General features: G+C 32.7%; 1 protein-coding gene across 1 annotated transcript in view; it reads left to right on the top strand.

Moving 5' to 3' along the window:
- Nucleotides 1-8,748, top strand: part of LOC124354292 (neprilysin-2-like) — a 40,565-nt gene extending 31,817 nt beyond the window's left edge. Inside the window, exons 11-14 of the mRNA XM_046804631.1 lie at nt 1,497-1,665; nt 5,255-5,373; nt 6,901-7,032; nt 8,205-8,748. Of these exons, the coding sequence (XP_046660587.1) occupies nt 1,497-1,665; nt 5,255-5,373; nt 6,901-7,032; nt 8,205-8,549 (765 nt within the window). The 3' untranslated portion in view covers nt 8,550-8,748. The remainder of the gene's footprint in view (nt 1-1,496; nt 1,666-5,254; nt 5,374-6,900; nt 7,033-8,204) is intronic.
- Nucleotides 8,749-15,684: the final 6,936 nt, after the last annotated feature.

Genomic DNA, 15,684 nt, shown 5'->3' with positions numbered 1-15,684 from the left:
GAACTGTTTAGAGCTCAACAACTCTCTCGCTACCATGAAAGTTGATCACGTTGGGACTGGTGCTTTGCACGTGCACTCGTCTGTCCCGAGAATATTCGGAAACTAAATGTTGTGTTAGCACAGGCTTTGTATTATTACTTTCTTTGTTGATAATACTCCTAGCAGTTTTGAATGTATTATTAGACGGTTTTAATTTATAGCTTTACTTCCTAAGCTTAGCCACCTTAATACGTTTTATAAATGTGTTTGGAAATGTTTATTGATCGATACTTTTGGAATTTGAAATTGTTTTTAACTTATACCTAAACACTAATATTGCGGTCGCAATCCAATTACTTAAATTGATTTTCGTTTTTGAGCTATTTTTCTAAGAGGACATGCAGTGTCCAGGTAGTACAATAATACTTTATTAAATACCTGAAACATTTCATCGGCACCGAAGCAATTTTCCAGAGAGTCCCAAGTGTCGACCTTCATTAATACGCATAACGCAAAAATAGTAGTATCCGGTCAGGTAACTCGGCTAAGAACAGTCAGACGGGAGAGTGGCAGGTGCACAGTCAGTCAGAATAACCAGCTGTGCGTCTTGTCAGTGACGGCCTTGAATATCAATGATACATTCACAGATGGAATGTGTAGAGGCAGATTTGAAAATAGCTTAGGCTAAACGATTTATTTATCTTACCAAACTTAAAATCAGATAATTTAAATCACCAAATAAGTAGTTTAAGTTCTTGATAATACTGATGGCAAAGCATAACTAAGCACATTAAATCAGTAATCCAACCAACACCCTCTCTATATACAAATATTTTAAGTAGTTTATCTGCACTTCTGTCACTAGTTTTGAAATGGTTATATATTGACTATTGGTGAAAATAGACAGGAAAATAATTACTCCAATAATTTTAAAACTTGTTTATTAAACCACAGTTTATTTGAAGTTCAAGATTAAAAATTCAAAATCAGCATGCAACAAAATAATCTTGATCAAATATTACAAATATTTAGATTTATCACACAATTGGTTACAGGACTACTTGTCTTCCAACAGATAATACGCCAAAAGACGGGAAAATTCCCTTCCCTACCCTACAAAACATCATCATTGATGCACTTGATTGGCCTCCGACGATCCAATCACGAGGCAGAAGAAAGTAATTGTTAACTGTGCTTACTCTAATGTGGTCAGTAATTGTATTTGAAGTTTAGGGAATCAGCTGGCTGTTTATACAATTACCTATTTTCTTGGATCCTTTCTTGAGAAATTACATTTTTAATTTAACTATGATTTAACAATTCTAAATGGCATACTATTAGGACTGCAAAAATATATAAAACAACAATAAAATTATTGAACTAATAACTGCATAGATTTTCCCATTTACCACACCATAGAAAATAAAACTTTTTAGCCCTTTTAAGATGTGAAAATCGGAATAGCAACTGGAAATGTGATGTTTTATCAACTGTGCTGTAAGAGTTTTGTTTCCCAGCTGGACATTGACAAAGACCAGTACTTCGAAGCGTTGGTCGATCTGTCTCGTTGGGCCAACGACTACAAGTTCCGCCAACTGCGAGAGGAGGTAAACAGGACAGACTGGAGGTCGCATGGTACTGTCACTACGGTAAACGCCTTCTATTACCATATGGAGAACTCAATGCGTAAGTAGACAGTATTCATCCATGATTATGATGATATTCTTACAGAAAAATGCATCGATGTTTTACGCTAAATAACCTAGCTTTAGAACAGTCAATGGACACATCAAAGTTCTTTTGTATCTACTTCCACTATTTTATTAACTGCAACTTAACCAAATTATCTATCTATACCACACTAAATATCGGTAGATTCATTAAATATTACAAAAATATATGTTCTATGCGTTTCATGCGTATATCTACAAATCATTTTACAATTTTTGTTCAATTTATAACTTTTACAGCTGGCTTAGTTTAATTTATATGCAGCCTTGAATCTGACTAATTCAATACGATGGTTGTTTAATTCAAACCTGTTAATTATTTTGTGACAAAATTGCAATGCAAAATGAGAACATGTATTGGCTATTTTAGTTAGATATCGAAATAAAAAGAAGATTTAATATGCAGAACATTTATTGATGTTTCATGTTTTTATAAACTAGATTTTATAAAAAATATGAACTAAATAAACTATATCAAGATAGTCTTATATGTTGAATTTCTGATTATCTCTTTTAGGAACAAAGAACTACTGCTGACACGACGTAATAATTTAACCTGATGCGTGAAATATTATGTTAAACATTTTATACGGAGTTTTCCAAAAGTCCAACCTTTTGTATAGCTGAGAATATTAAAATTTCATTTTTGTAACGCCCTGTATTTTTCAATTCCTACTATAGCTTGCAAATTCTCTTTTTGTGTTTATCGTCATGACACCAAAATACATGAATTAAATTAAAGCACTTTTCATTACTCGATTGAACTGAAATGTTGCTTTTACCATCGTATCCAATGACATGTTATCAAAAAATAAAAGGAATAAATTACTCGGGTTCCATCCTATTGGACTAAAAAATTGAAGAAATCTCAACAAGAAATACATTGGTAAATAAGTAGTATGTATTTTAATGACATGTTCAAAGTAAACTTTACATCACTGCAGTGGTTTTATTAACAAATAGCAGTTACCCACGGCTTCACCCACAATGGTTAAATTAATAAAAATACAGCTGTGATGTCATAAAAAATGAGTGCACAGAACATTAGATTAAATTTAACGGACTCTCCCAAGTAATACAATTTTTTCTGTAGAGACCAAAATGGGATTTTCGCAACTTCAGAGACCAGTGGGGAGCAGCCGGGAGGGATTTTTGAAATAAGGATAGGCCTATGTGTTAACCAGGAACCCTAAGAATGACAATTTAAAATTGAACTACAATCAGCCCAATATTTTACACACATAGACACGCACGCGCGCGCGCACACATTAATCAGTCAATATTTATTGCGGAGACGTAATTTACATTTATAGCAAAAATCAATAATTTTCCTATAATCCTTCATCATCCTTCATCCATTTTCCACCTACAACGCCGAAGTCAATCTAGTAATTCTTCTGATTGGGTGGTCTCCCAGTCAAATGCCAAAAACTCAGTAACATTATAAAATGATGACGTTAAAAAGGGTTTCTGAAGGTTTTAGCACATTGGGTGCTACGCCATTCTTTATCCCATTGGGCAGCTTGTTGATTAAGTGAACACCTGTCTGAGAGATGTTGTGCATAAACTACCGTTCTGTCTTTACCAGTTCGGTAGCTTGCTCTGTTTCTTGCCTCGTACGAATGAATGTCTTGGCCAATTGTCATGGCACACTTAGAAAACAGTATCCAATTGTTTCAAAAATATAGAGACTTGGCAGAGTAAACACCGAAGTTTTTTGAAGGTTTCTCTAGAAGACTCTCTAAAATTCAAATGTGCAATTATTCGAGTCGCTTGCTTCTGCAATTTGAACACTCTCGTCAACTGGTTGTTTGCACAGACAGTCCATAATACATACCTTACCATAGTTAAGGTGGGGGTAAATCAAACCATAATTCGCCGTTATCAGAACCTGAGTTGGTTTAATACTTGGCAAAACCTAAAACATAAATGCCTGTGGATTGTGAAGGAAACAGGAAGTTTTTCTTGACAGTTGAAGGAAGGGGTGTCTGAGGATAATTTGGCGTAAACATTGTCAATGTGGTCATTTTATGTCAACCTACGATCTAGGTGCATGCCAAGGAATTTAGTGCTGTGAAGTTCTTCCAGAACTGAATCAGCTAACATCTGCCGAGAACAAAGTCCATGACATTAGATTTTGACGTGTTTGCTTTGAAATTGAGGCTGTTAAAATGCAGAACACAATTATTAATTTCAACAAAAGTCTGTACTTCCAGAAGAGATTTTGATTTTCCACTGAAACAGAGAGCCGTATCATCAGCACACTGCACGACTTTTCCATTTATTAGTGATGTCCCAATATCATTCACATATATGAGAAACAAAATTGGACTGAAGATTGATTCCTGCGGGATTTCGTAGCTTAACTGGATTGGATTTGACAGTTTATTTGACATTTTAACAACTTAAGTTCTGTCACTTAGAAACTACCTGACAAAAGAATGTCACGCCACGGATGCCATTTGATTCCAGTTTTTCGAGCAGAGTTTTGTGGTAAAGACAGTCGAATGTCTTTGATAAGTCGAGAAACGCAACTAGGGTAGTATTTAGATTTTATAATACGACAATCAAGTTGACCAGACTCATCCGAAAGTTGGTTTGTTTATCCAAATACTGCAGCATTCTTGTAAAAATTATTTTTTCACAGACCTTACTCAAAACTGGTAAAGCTGAGACAGGCTTGTAGTTTGTTGTGGAACTGCGATCGTCCTGTAAATTCACCTCCTTTTAATCACTCTCAATTTAACCCCGATTTTACTTTATTGTTGATGATGCTCCAAAAATTTTAAGAAAACATTTTGAAGAAATTATTGATTTAGAGACATCATATGTTTTCACTGCTTGGATTACTTTTTCTTAGAGTTTTTAATACTTATTGTAGAAGATTTGAATTTTTGTTAGAGGTATTTTTTTTTAGGTTCGGAGAAATATTTGAGTTTTTTTATCGAAATCAATATACCTATGGTGATGCACTTGTTTGCCCTTTTAGGACAAACTCTGATGGTTTTTGTAGGACAGCATATATTTAGGTGAAAATCAGGACATTTAAACGTTTTAAATTGTTGTGCTACGGATTGAGTTAAATTTAGAAAATTAAATTTTTCTTTCGAGAGGAAAGTGATGAGATGAGCGATGTTTTCAGGCATTAGGTCTCTTAATGTTTTGGTATTTTGGTCTCTAAATCAATTCTCTTTGCATATTGTCCATAGTGCACTGAGATTGTTGTGTTAACCACGGATGTCGGACACTGCGATGTTTGGAAATGACGTTGTCTGTGGCTGTCTAAGTAGATGCAGCTATGCGACGGAGTTGTGATCAACAACTTTAAAGGCCATTAGATTGTTATATAATAGTGTATACCTGTTTTAAATATACGTGCTGATTAGAACAAATCTTATTAATCACTAGGTATATTTTCATTTATTTTACTATTATACTATCCTGTTTGAATTCAGTAATTAACTGATTGAATAATCTCTTTTGTTAATTAGGTGGAGAGGCGTAATTAATGACAGCAATAATAAAACCGAATATGCTTGTTCCAGAATTTCCAGCTGGAATTCTCCAGCAGCCGTTCTTCAGCGCTCGGGTTCCTCAGTATGTAAACTACGCTACGATAGGGTTTGTTATTGGTCACGAGATTACGCATGGATTTAGTTATAAGGTAATTGTCATACTGTGTAATAAACTATATATTTAGGACTTTAAAATTGTTGATCAATGTTAATAATAAATAAATAGAGTATAGCAGCTCTGATCGTTCGTTGAGTGCACGGCCGATCACTGACGAAAGTGTAGTCCGAAGAGTGAAGGTTGTATTTTCACAAAATAAATATGAATTTTCTTGCAAGAAATCCCATTTTTGTCCTTCTTATTCTAAATATGGGTCATAACTACTAAACAAATCTTGTGTGATTTAATGTATTTGAGCTATCTTTTTGGTCTACAATTTTTCACAGGTAGCTCAAAAACAGTTTCACTTAGTTATGTGAACGTTTCGGAAAATGTTCCTAAGTTCGAAGGCTACTTTTAATTGGCAGAGTGTTAACGAAGTATATGATTCGAGTTTTTTATCCACTTACAACCAATAATGCTAGTTGACATTATTGCTCTCTGTAAGTATATAAAGTATTCATACTTTGTAAGTTATTTCACTAAATATGTTTATTCTTGATCATGATATGTTTTTTATAAGTGTAATTTCCCCATTTTTATATATCACGAACATATAAATAAAGTGTTGTAGATATAACCAATTTAATAACATTTTGTAACAGGTTGAAAGATAACATTTTTAGGGCTATACGACACAAATTTTCAGCATGATAACTGTTATTTAGTTCTGTAAAGTAAGTATTCAACTGTTTTAGATATTAAGTCAATATTTTTGTTTGCTCTAATTTAATTAAAATGAGTGCAAAATATTTGTTTGTTAAGTTTTCATATGGAATTCAGGTCTTTCTTTATCTATTTATTCTCAATTTTTTGACCACATAACGTGGATCTTGCGGTTAAGTTATCTGGTTTTTGTAAGGTTAAAAAGTAACACGCTAAGAAAGTATATACTGAACTGACTTATTAATATAGGCAGGAAGCCCTCATGATTTCCCTTTTTCTAAAACCACGTAAAGCGGTAGAATGATGTATGAAATAGAAAATAAAACGAAGCAATAATAAAAATCACAGTTGAACGCAAATGAAAGTTTATAAACAAACTTTACAAACAAATGAAAGCCGACTACCAACCTGATTACCAGTAATTTATTTGCAATGTTTTTCATAAAACCCATTAGTTCATATTTTTTTAAATCTTCCAAGTGGCCTAAGTCATAATCTGCTTTGGCCATAATGTACAAGTTGTAAGTTGGGGGTTTTATTGGAAGTAAGATTGGACTATGTTTGGTACAGTTTTAAATTAGTTTAGTTGTAATGCAACGGACGTGCTGATCAGTAATAATACATATTGTGGTATTATATTTTATTGTATCACTGAAAGTAATATAAGGTATAAATATCCATAATTTCGATAATAATCTTTATTAAATCCTGCCATGAGATCAATTTCTCAATGCAACAGTGTGAAGATTATTTTTGAAGATTGGTGTATTTCGGAAGTTTTCTGTATAAAATAGACGTCATGAATTATAAATGGAAGGATTATGAAGTATACAGTACGGTCTCTTTATTGCAGGGCAGCCAGTTTGATTATAAGGGCGACCTTAACGAATGGTGGGGGAAGGAAAGTAAGGAGAATTTTAAGAAGAAGAAGATGTGTATAATAGACCAATACGCCAGCTATAAAGACAGTCAGACTCAATTAAACGTAAGTAAACTAATGAAACCGCTGCGCTTGATTCTCGTTTTATAACATATTATATTCAGGATGAGTTTGAAATTCTGCACTGCCTTAAATTTGATATAGGCACTGGTCAGACCACTGATCATTGTTGATTAATAAGTACTTCATTTTGATTAAGTTCGTGTTTTTTTGCAGTTATCTTGGATCCACCATATTTAAATTGAATAACTTTTTTAAGCGTAAAGGTGGTATTTAAATACACGATTTATATGTTCTTTTTACATCGAAGACGATGTGACAATTCGGTTTTAAATTATTTGATTCTTTCTTGAGATATTTGTACTTTTAGATACCACAAAAGGGGTTTTGGTCAGCATATTATGCTAAATGATTTCTCGTATTCAAACAATTATAATCTACAAAAGCTTACCTCTAAATCTACAGGATGAATAATTTAATTTAATTAATGAAGCAGGTGATTGAACTTGTAATCTCCTATATACGACAGTAGTACATTAATTCAATCTTTTTCTCAAATTCAATTAGGACGGGCGAGAGGTATTTTTTTAGATGTCACACGCATAACGCCCACCTATCATCTTGGCAGTATGTAGAAGTGACATTTTTTATAATTACATATAATAAAATAAATAATTTTCTCCAAATTTCTTTACGAATAGTACAGACAATTTTAATCTTAGACTTTAGAAGAAGCTCTCATTTGATTGGAAGCTCTCAAGGGCACACATTCATCTTTAACCCGTTGCGCATTCTGTGTCTCAACTTCAGATCTTTGCCTATCTCACAATCTTGGACGTTCGGTGTTTAATACCTACTCTATCCATCGTCTTCTCTGAATCAACACGAATATACAACAGGCGAATAGTTGTAGAATTAAATATTTTGGTTAAATTTAAAATTCCACAATATATCACAATTTCTTTGTTTATGATAGCTCATTACAATATGGCTGTGTAATATCTGATCTCACCTGTTAAACATAACAGACAAATTCGTATGTCTCAATGGTAATGCTGACAGTTAACGAGAACGGTCGTGGGTACTTCTGATGTAACGAGATAATTTGAACATCGACTTAAGCTTGCTTTAAGGTAGAAATTATTAACAGAAATAATACCTGATTATGTAGGTACCGAGTTTTAGCTGTGACTTATACTAGTCCCCATATTTTGCAGCTGAACGGCATCAACACACAGGGAGAAAACGTGGCAGACAACGGTGGATTCAAGTTGGCCTATCTTGCGTACCATCGGATGGCAGATCAACTGATGGAACCGGAACCAGGGTTGCCTAACTTAGAACAATACAGCAATGATCAGCTGTTTATGATCAGTACTGCCAACCTCGAGTGCACGCGGTATCGCCCTGACGCTCTCAGACTACAGATCACTACAGACCCACATTCCCCGGAAGAGTTTAGAGTTAACGGAGTCATGAAGAACTTCCCGGAGTTTAGTAAGGTGTTCCAGTGTGGCCCTGGGGATGCTATGAATCCGGAGAATAAGTGCGCTGTTTGGTAATCCCGGTAAAAATTGCTGGAATTAGTATTAATTGTGCTTTTAATTAATTAATTTGTACTAGTTTGCTTTTTAGTATGGTTTTTGTCATGTAAGTTTGCAAATAATTAGAAAATTGAATCTGAATTAGGAGTTAATAGATTGTAGTATTCACTCCGTACATTGTTAGAATATAGCTAAATAAACAGGTAGAGTTAAACATAATGAGTAGAAAAAAGTGGTCTGTGGATTGTACCGTTATTTAGTTGTATTTTATATAACACATATTTTCCCTACTCTGTTACTAGTTACTGGTTAATATAAGTTACATCCGATGTTCTCGGAACTAAACTCTTGACGGATTAAGAACCTAATTGCCACGCAATTAATTTTTTCTCTCGTGAACTTTGTAGCTGCCGTTCCAGCTGCCGAGCAACATATCGTGTGCCATTTCCGTAAGTAAAAATTATATTTTCATGTTATAAATTAGCCCTTTCATACGAAACATCTAATTTTAAATGCAATATACAATAAAGTTGTAAATAATAAAGTAACTTACCTTGGTTGCTGATTTATTTGGAAGATTAATATGGATAATAGTGTGTTAATGTCCTTCTGACGAGACCACGTTATTATGAATCTTAAGTTGTCTTGATAAATGGGTAATACAGTCGGATTTTATTTTATGCGAGTTCAACTGAGTCTCCTATTTCAACTTCGAGCGCAAAGACTTCACACTAGTGAGTGTGTGGGGACTATTTTTGTATTTTAGACTTTTAGTTTACTAACCTTCAAATTTTCCGACTGCAGGTGCAACATCGAGCCAAGATGCTGACGTTCGCGCTTGTGAGTCCACATCAACGTGAAGGGAAGTCGATGTTTAAGCTTTGAATAATTATTAAATTCGTATACAAAATTCACATATAACACTGGAACCAATAGGCCTACTCTCATGATATCATTTAGTTAATTTTCACTCTTTTTGGCAATACAATACTTTATTTTTAACTTCTAGAAATAGTGTTTATATATTTATTTGCTCCAATTAAACATATAAGTAAACTTTGCAAATCGAGTATTCATTACTACGACCTCAGCGGTATCCAACCCCATGTGTTTCGTCCATTCGGTACAGGATGAATGGAAAAGGTTTCTAAATATACTATGTTTGTTCTACGGAACAAATATACAATGAATTTGTTTCAATGTATTCTTGCACAACTTGTTATTACAAATGCGGTTTCATATAAATTAGTCCCAATATTATTAAAATCGATTCGCAAAGTATAATTAATTATTAAATTGGATTCATGATATGTCATGGGAATATTCATTATATGTGATATTCGGTTCGTTTAAATTCTTATATATTTTAATAATATGATTAAATCGTAATTATAGTTTTAATTAGTGTACTAGTCTATTACCAATAGTAAGAAACGTGTAGATTAATTCATTCGCTCCTATACCTTATACAAGACCACAGGACACTGTGCCGTTTGAGCAAACATTTAAATTAAGTATTGGTATTTAACATACATAATAACTTTAAATATGTTTTTAAACGGAAGAAGCGTTTGTTGATGTGTTAATTTTAATGAAATGTAACGTTGATTTTGTGTTTCTTATATATTTCTTTAATATTGTAGATATAATTCTCATGTTTGTTAATGTGTTTTTAGAATGTTGTATTATTTACCCCATTGCTATAATTACTATGGATAGACGTTGTACTGCTAATTTCAAAATGTTATATTATTCATGAGTTAGCCTAAACCAAGTATTACAACTTTACATCTGTGTTTACGAATAATACATGTTAGTAACAATTTTGCCATGGTATTCACGGCACTCTACTGTTTGGGATATATCCGATGTAGTAAATAAACTTTATGAAATCATCATCTATTTGTTAAATATTCAATACCACGTTAAAATTGCTTACACTAAATTAAGCAATTAAATAATTTTAATTTTTTAAGTATTTTCGCCCTAGCTCTGGATAGACATATTCAGGCTACAGTTTTTAAACTGAAACGTGATGTGAACCGTACCACCTAAATGTTAGTTATAGTGTACATGAAATTTATTTTACAAATTTACAATGCGTAGTCGAAGTATCAACATATTAAATTACACTAACAGTTACACGCGTCTTCGCACGCAATGTAGTAGGTTTTGCACGTGTATGAGCACATGGTTTAAGTGAGTTATATTTCTGACACTTTGTTACCACGATAAAAATAGTACGTCAAAACCTGTATATTTATTACTATTCTAGTTTATTTCGGTTTTAATATTTGTTTTCAATACTTGATTTGCTTTGTTTTCCGAGTAAGAAAATATACATCACAGATCATAGAGACCTACTTATTTCAAAAGACAACTAAGTTAGGTTTTATAATAGTTAACCAGTTTATGGTAGTAACTTTGTTTTATATTTATTACCTAGTGTTTGCTAAAAATATACAGTGAAAAGTGCATTACAACGACACTATTTTCATGTTTGTTTTTTTTATAAACTGAAAAATATTTTTAATATTTTTAATATTTTAGACCACTTACAGCTACAATTGGTACACTAGATGAAAAGCACTGTTCGGAAAATTTTCCTCTAGCATATTTTATGGAATTTTTATAGACTTCAAGAAAGCTTATGACAGCATAGATAGGAATGCTCTATTCAAGAAGATGGAAAAACATGGAATCCCGCAAAAACTGATAAGACTGTCAAAAATGTGTATAAGTGACTCAAAGGTCAAAATAAGAATAGATGGAGAAATGTCGGAAAACTTCCTTATCAACACTGGAGTAAGACAGGGAGATGGGATTTCTCCCACTCTCTTCAACCTGGCTGTGGAAGAGGCATTACAAAAAGTTAAAAGACTACAAAGAGGGGTTAAATTAGGAGTGGACCTGAACGTAATGGCATTTGCGGATGATGTAGTGATCTTGTCAGAAAATTTGGATGACCTCTCCACACTAACAAAAAGTTTTATTAAAGAATGTCAAACAGTAGGCTTAGAGCTAAATGAAGATAAAACTAAAATTATTCATTTTGGAAGACATGCTGGAAATGTGAGAACAAACTTAAGCATTGACAACTACTCGATTGGCTGTGTAGAAAGTTTTAAATATTTGGGTGTAACAATAAACAGCAAAAATGTGGAGGATATAGAGATACAAAGCAAATTAGCTAATGCAAATAGGTGTCTTGGGGCGTGTACAAAACTCTTTACGTCAAGATTGTTGTCACAATGCTCCAAAATAAGAATTTATAAAACAATCATTCAACCAGTCCTAATGTATGGAAGTGAAACATGGACATTAACGAAGAAAAATGAGGGGCGGTTGATTGTTTTTGAGAATAAAGCTCTCCAAAAAATATTTGGACCAATATGTGATGAAGGGGTGTGGCGAATAAGAAAAAATAGAGAATTACGCAATGTATACCAAGATCCTGATATTGTGGCTTTGGTGAAGGCAAAGAGAATTAGCTGGCTAGGACATGTACATCGGAGACAGGAGGGCACAAGGTTAAAAGAGGTCTACCAGGCGGTACCGGCAGGAAGGCGCCCTTTGGGTAGGCCAAAGATAAGATGGTGCGATCAAGTGGTCGAAGATGTGACCCGTTGTGGAGGGTCTGTGGATCTGGCGGAAGACAGGGTGGCGTGGAAGAGGCTATATAGACGAGGCAAAGAATCGACTGAGATTTGTTACGCCCTGGCAGTAAGTAAGTAAGCATATTTTATGCCGATTGCTTCAAAGGGAGTTTTGGAAGTATAATTCTGACTACGGTATCTTATGTTTTAGGACATTTTATAAGTAGGTTAGGGGTGGCATATCAACAACACCCATGCAACCTAATAGCCTTATTCAGTGAACTGTAAGTATAAAAACCGCATATTGAAAAAAAAGTAGCAGTCGTGGGACTGCCGATAGAAGTGAAAACGGAACTATTAAGTTGAGAGTAATTAAAACTATATGCAAAAATTATATGAAATTTTTTATGTTTTATTTATTAGTTACATATGATGGGTTAAACAAATCATGAACAAAATATAAATACAAAGTGGTTGAAAAAATAATTAATATACAATTATCTTAATTATACATAGTATTTATATTTACACGAATTTCAATGAATTCAAGTTTGAACATTATTTTCATTATTTACATCATTGTCATCATTAATTTCGACAATACTTAGATTATCTGTTCGTTCAATCATTTCATTGTATTCTAAAAAGATACAATAGGTTTATGGTAACTGAAATAAGAAATAAAAATGTTTGAAATTTATCTAAATATCGTATAAAAACAGCATCGATAGTCGTTTTTATACTTTGTTGTACTGACTTTTCGATCATTAGACATATTCAAACCTAATGTTTCATTCAAAAATTCAATTAATGATAAATTTTTGCCATCTGCGAAGTTAATATTAAAGTCTCCGCTTAATATCATAGGTATGTCGTCAAATTTTTCGCCAAATCTTTTTTCGAGTAATTCAGAACCTTCTTTTGTGTAAATCATTAAATTTTCGAATAATAAACAAATTTTCCAAAGATTATTAACGTTTCCATGGAAACCACTTGGAATTTTCGATTAGCATGTCGGTGACGCGAACCGAGGATTTTACCCTCTACCAAAACGCTCAACGCGCCTAAAGAAGTTTTCACTTAAAAAAATTTAAAATATGGTGAACTATATAACAAAGTTTTGTAATTGAGAATTTTTAGATGTAAGTTAAGTGTGGGAAATAGAATAAAAATATGTAACACATAAATAAACTACACTGGTCACGCTATAAATTCTTCTAAATTATTAGACGAGAATGAATATTTTAAGTACTCGTATAATATCTTTTCACAGATAAATTGCAAAGAGAGGGTTACGATAATGCTATTTCTTTTTATTACAACCTTTACTATACTAAATTAATTAGTTGTTCTTGGTAAACAACGGAGTAAAAATAAAAGGTAAAAAGAATGGAAAGAATACTAACATATGCATTCAAATAAATAATAGACCTGTAAGTATATTTTAGTCTGGGTTTTGCAGAAAATAATTAATATACACAAAGTACATTGGTTTGTTCTATGAAACTGTATATTACTTGTAGTTCTCGTTATTGAACTACTACTATCGTGGTTTACTCATACTTTCAAAACAATTCTTTAATACTTTCATTTAATATATTTTAAACTATCAGTTAATGTTACATTATTAAATTGTTTTGTTGGCTCAATTTTTAGGTTGTGAAAGAGGAAATTTGTAACATACTGGAAACCAATTTGGCTATTATTTACCTAGTAACAAATAACTTTATCATTTTCTCTTTAGGATCAAATTAGTTTTTACTCTTTTTAATTTACGAGAAACTACTTTTGCCTTTCTCAAACGTTTATAATTAATATAAATAAGGTATAAATACAGAATAAATAAGTATACAATTTGCAGACATTTTGACCACACGAACCATCAATGGAAGGGTCATTGAATTTAAGGACGCCGTAAATTATGTCCACATTAAAATGATAAAAGTAACAGCAAATCAATTTAACAGTTATAACATAATTTTTGTATAAAATTGAGCGAACCTCGTATTTGAAATTCGATAAATAATTTGCTTGAACCTAATTAGAGCGGTTCAATATTTAAAATAGTTCAATATAGTTGTAAAATATATGATCATTCAATATTTTCATAAAACTGAATGAGAAGTTTAAGCGTACTTAAGTAGTTTGACTAGGCCTACAATTCATCTACTGTACAATAAAAACTCTGTTAAAATTACTAAAGTTTTGTGTAATGAAATCGTTTAGGATTTAGAATTTAGTAACGTATCACCCATGAGGAGGGAGCGGAAAACGAATGGAACTATCGACATTATTGGAGATACAGTAGATGCCTGTACTGGACGAGGCAGAAATGAGAGTTGACTAGAGGAGAAATTTAATCAACCCAATTAACATTTTTAAGGTATTTTTAACCTTGTCTGCGTTGACATACTCAGGTGCGGTAATTGTGTGTGCATAGGTTTTTGAAGTGTCCAAGATTATCAGCACAATACATATAAACTTCCTTCACTAAGCTTCTGTTCCAAGCCGGTATTATTTCTATTGTTGATTTAAATAAAATATAACTCTCATATTGAAAATAACTCATTATGGCAACTATCTGGTTTCTCAGAATCAATAAATACAACTATTATTTATAATATACAAAGAGTACATTGTTGTTTTCGGATGTTTAACTCAGTTCAATTTTGTTCCATCAAGATCTTAAAAGGGGTTTTTGTCCATTCCGTTAAATTCTATAGCTGAATAAAGTACCCCCAGAAAGAGTAACCCTGAGGGCACTGGTAGAGGGTGCCATGCATCCGTCCACTCCTCACCTGACACTTGTAGAACCTCTGACAGTCTCCCTCGTACGGGAAGTGACCCTCGGCTGGACACAGGCTGCGGTGGGTAGACACCTCCACCTGGGCAGAAGAGGAAGTGGTGATATATATATATAAGATAATCTTATAAAATACGTGTTAGTTATTGCAAACATAATTATTTGTTTAGCTTTAACATAAGTCAAAGTTAACAGATAAGCGTATGGAGAATAAACTTGATATTGTATAGTACAGAGAGCTGCTTGATATAAAATTGAAACGTTTTATATACAAATTATATAGGATATTAAGAGATAAAAGAAACTTTTGTTTAATGCACTTATTCTATTTCATGAAGTCCACATTTGCTAAAACTATGTTCATTAAATATATAATTAGGACTTAACAAAGAAGTAAATGACATTGAACACACGGTTCCACACATTCCAAAATATCATAGGAGATATACGTAACCAAAGCAACTGAGACCGGGTGGCCAGAAGGGGACATTAGATAAGGAGTGTAAAAAAACGAGATATGAGAAAATTATGTATAAGTAATTAAATAAGAAAACTAAATATACAGTGGTAGAATACATCAGAGAGAAACAAAATCAGAACAAGGAAATAGCAACGAACGAAATAAAAAGATACTAAATTATGTAAAATTTACCTAGGAAAAAAATAACGAAATAACTATGGAAAAAATTTTACAGGAAAATGAAGATAATATTGACTAATAAAGTAGAAACGTACAGATTATTGATCCACAATT

Source organism: Homalodisca vitripennis, chromosome 2, assembly GCF_021130785.1.
Source record: "Homalodisca vitripennis isolate AUS2020 chromosome 2, UT_GWSS_2.1, whole genome shotgun sequence".
NCBI lineage: Eukaryota > Metazoa > Arthropoda > Insecta > Hemiptera > Cicadellidae > Homalodisca > Homalodisca vitripennis.
Note: the sequence above shows the minus strand (reverse complement) of the source record. Positions and strands in the feature narration are given on the sequence as shown.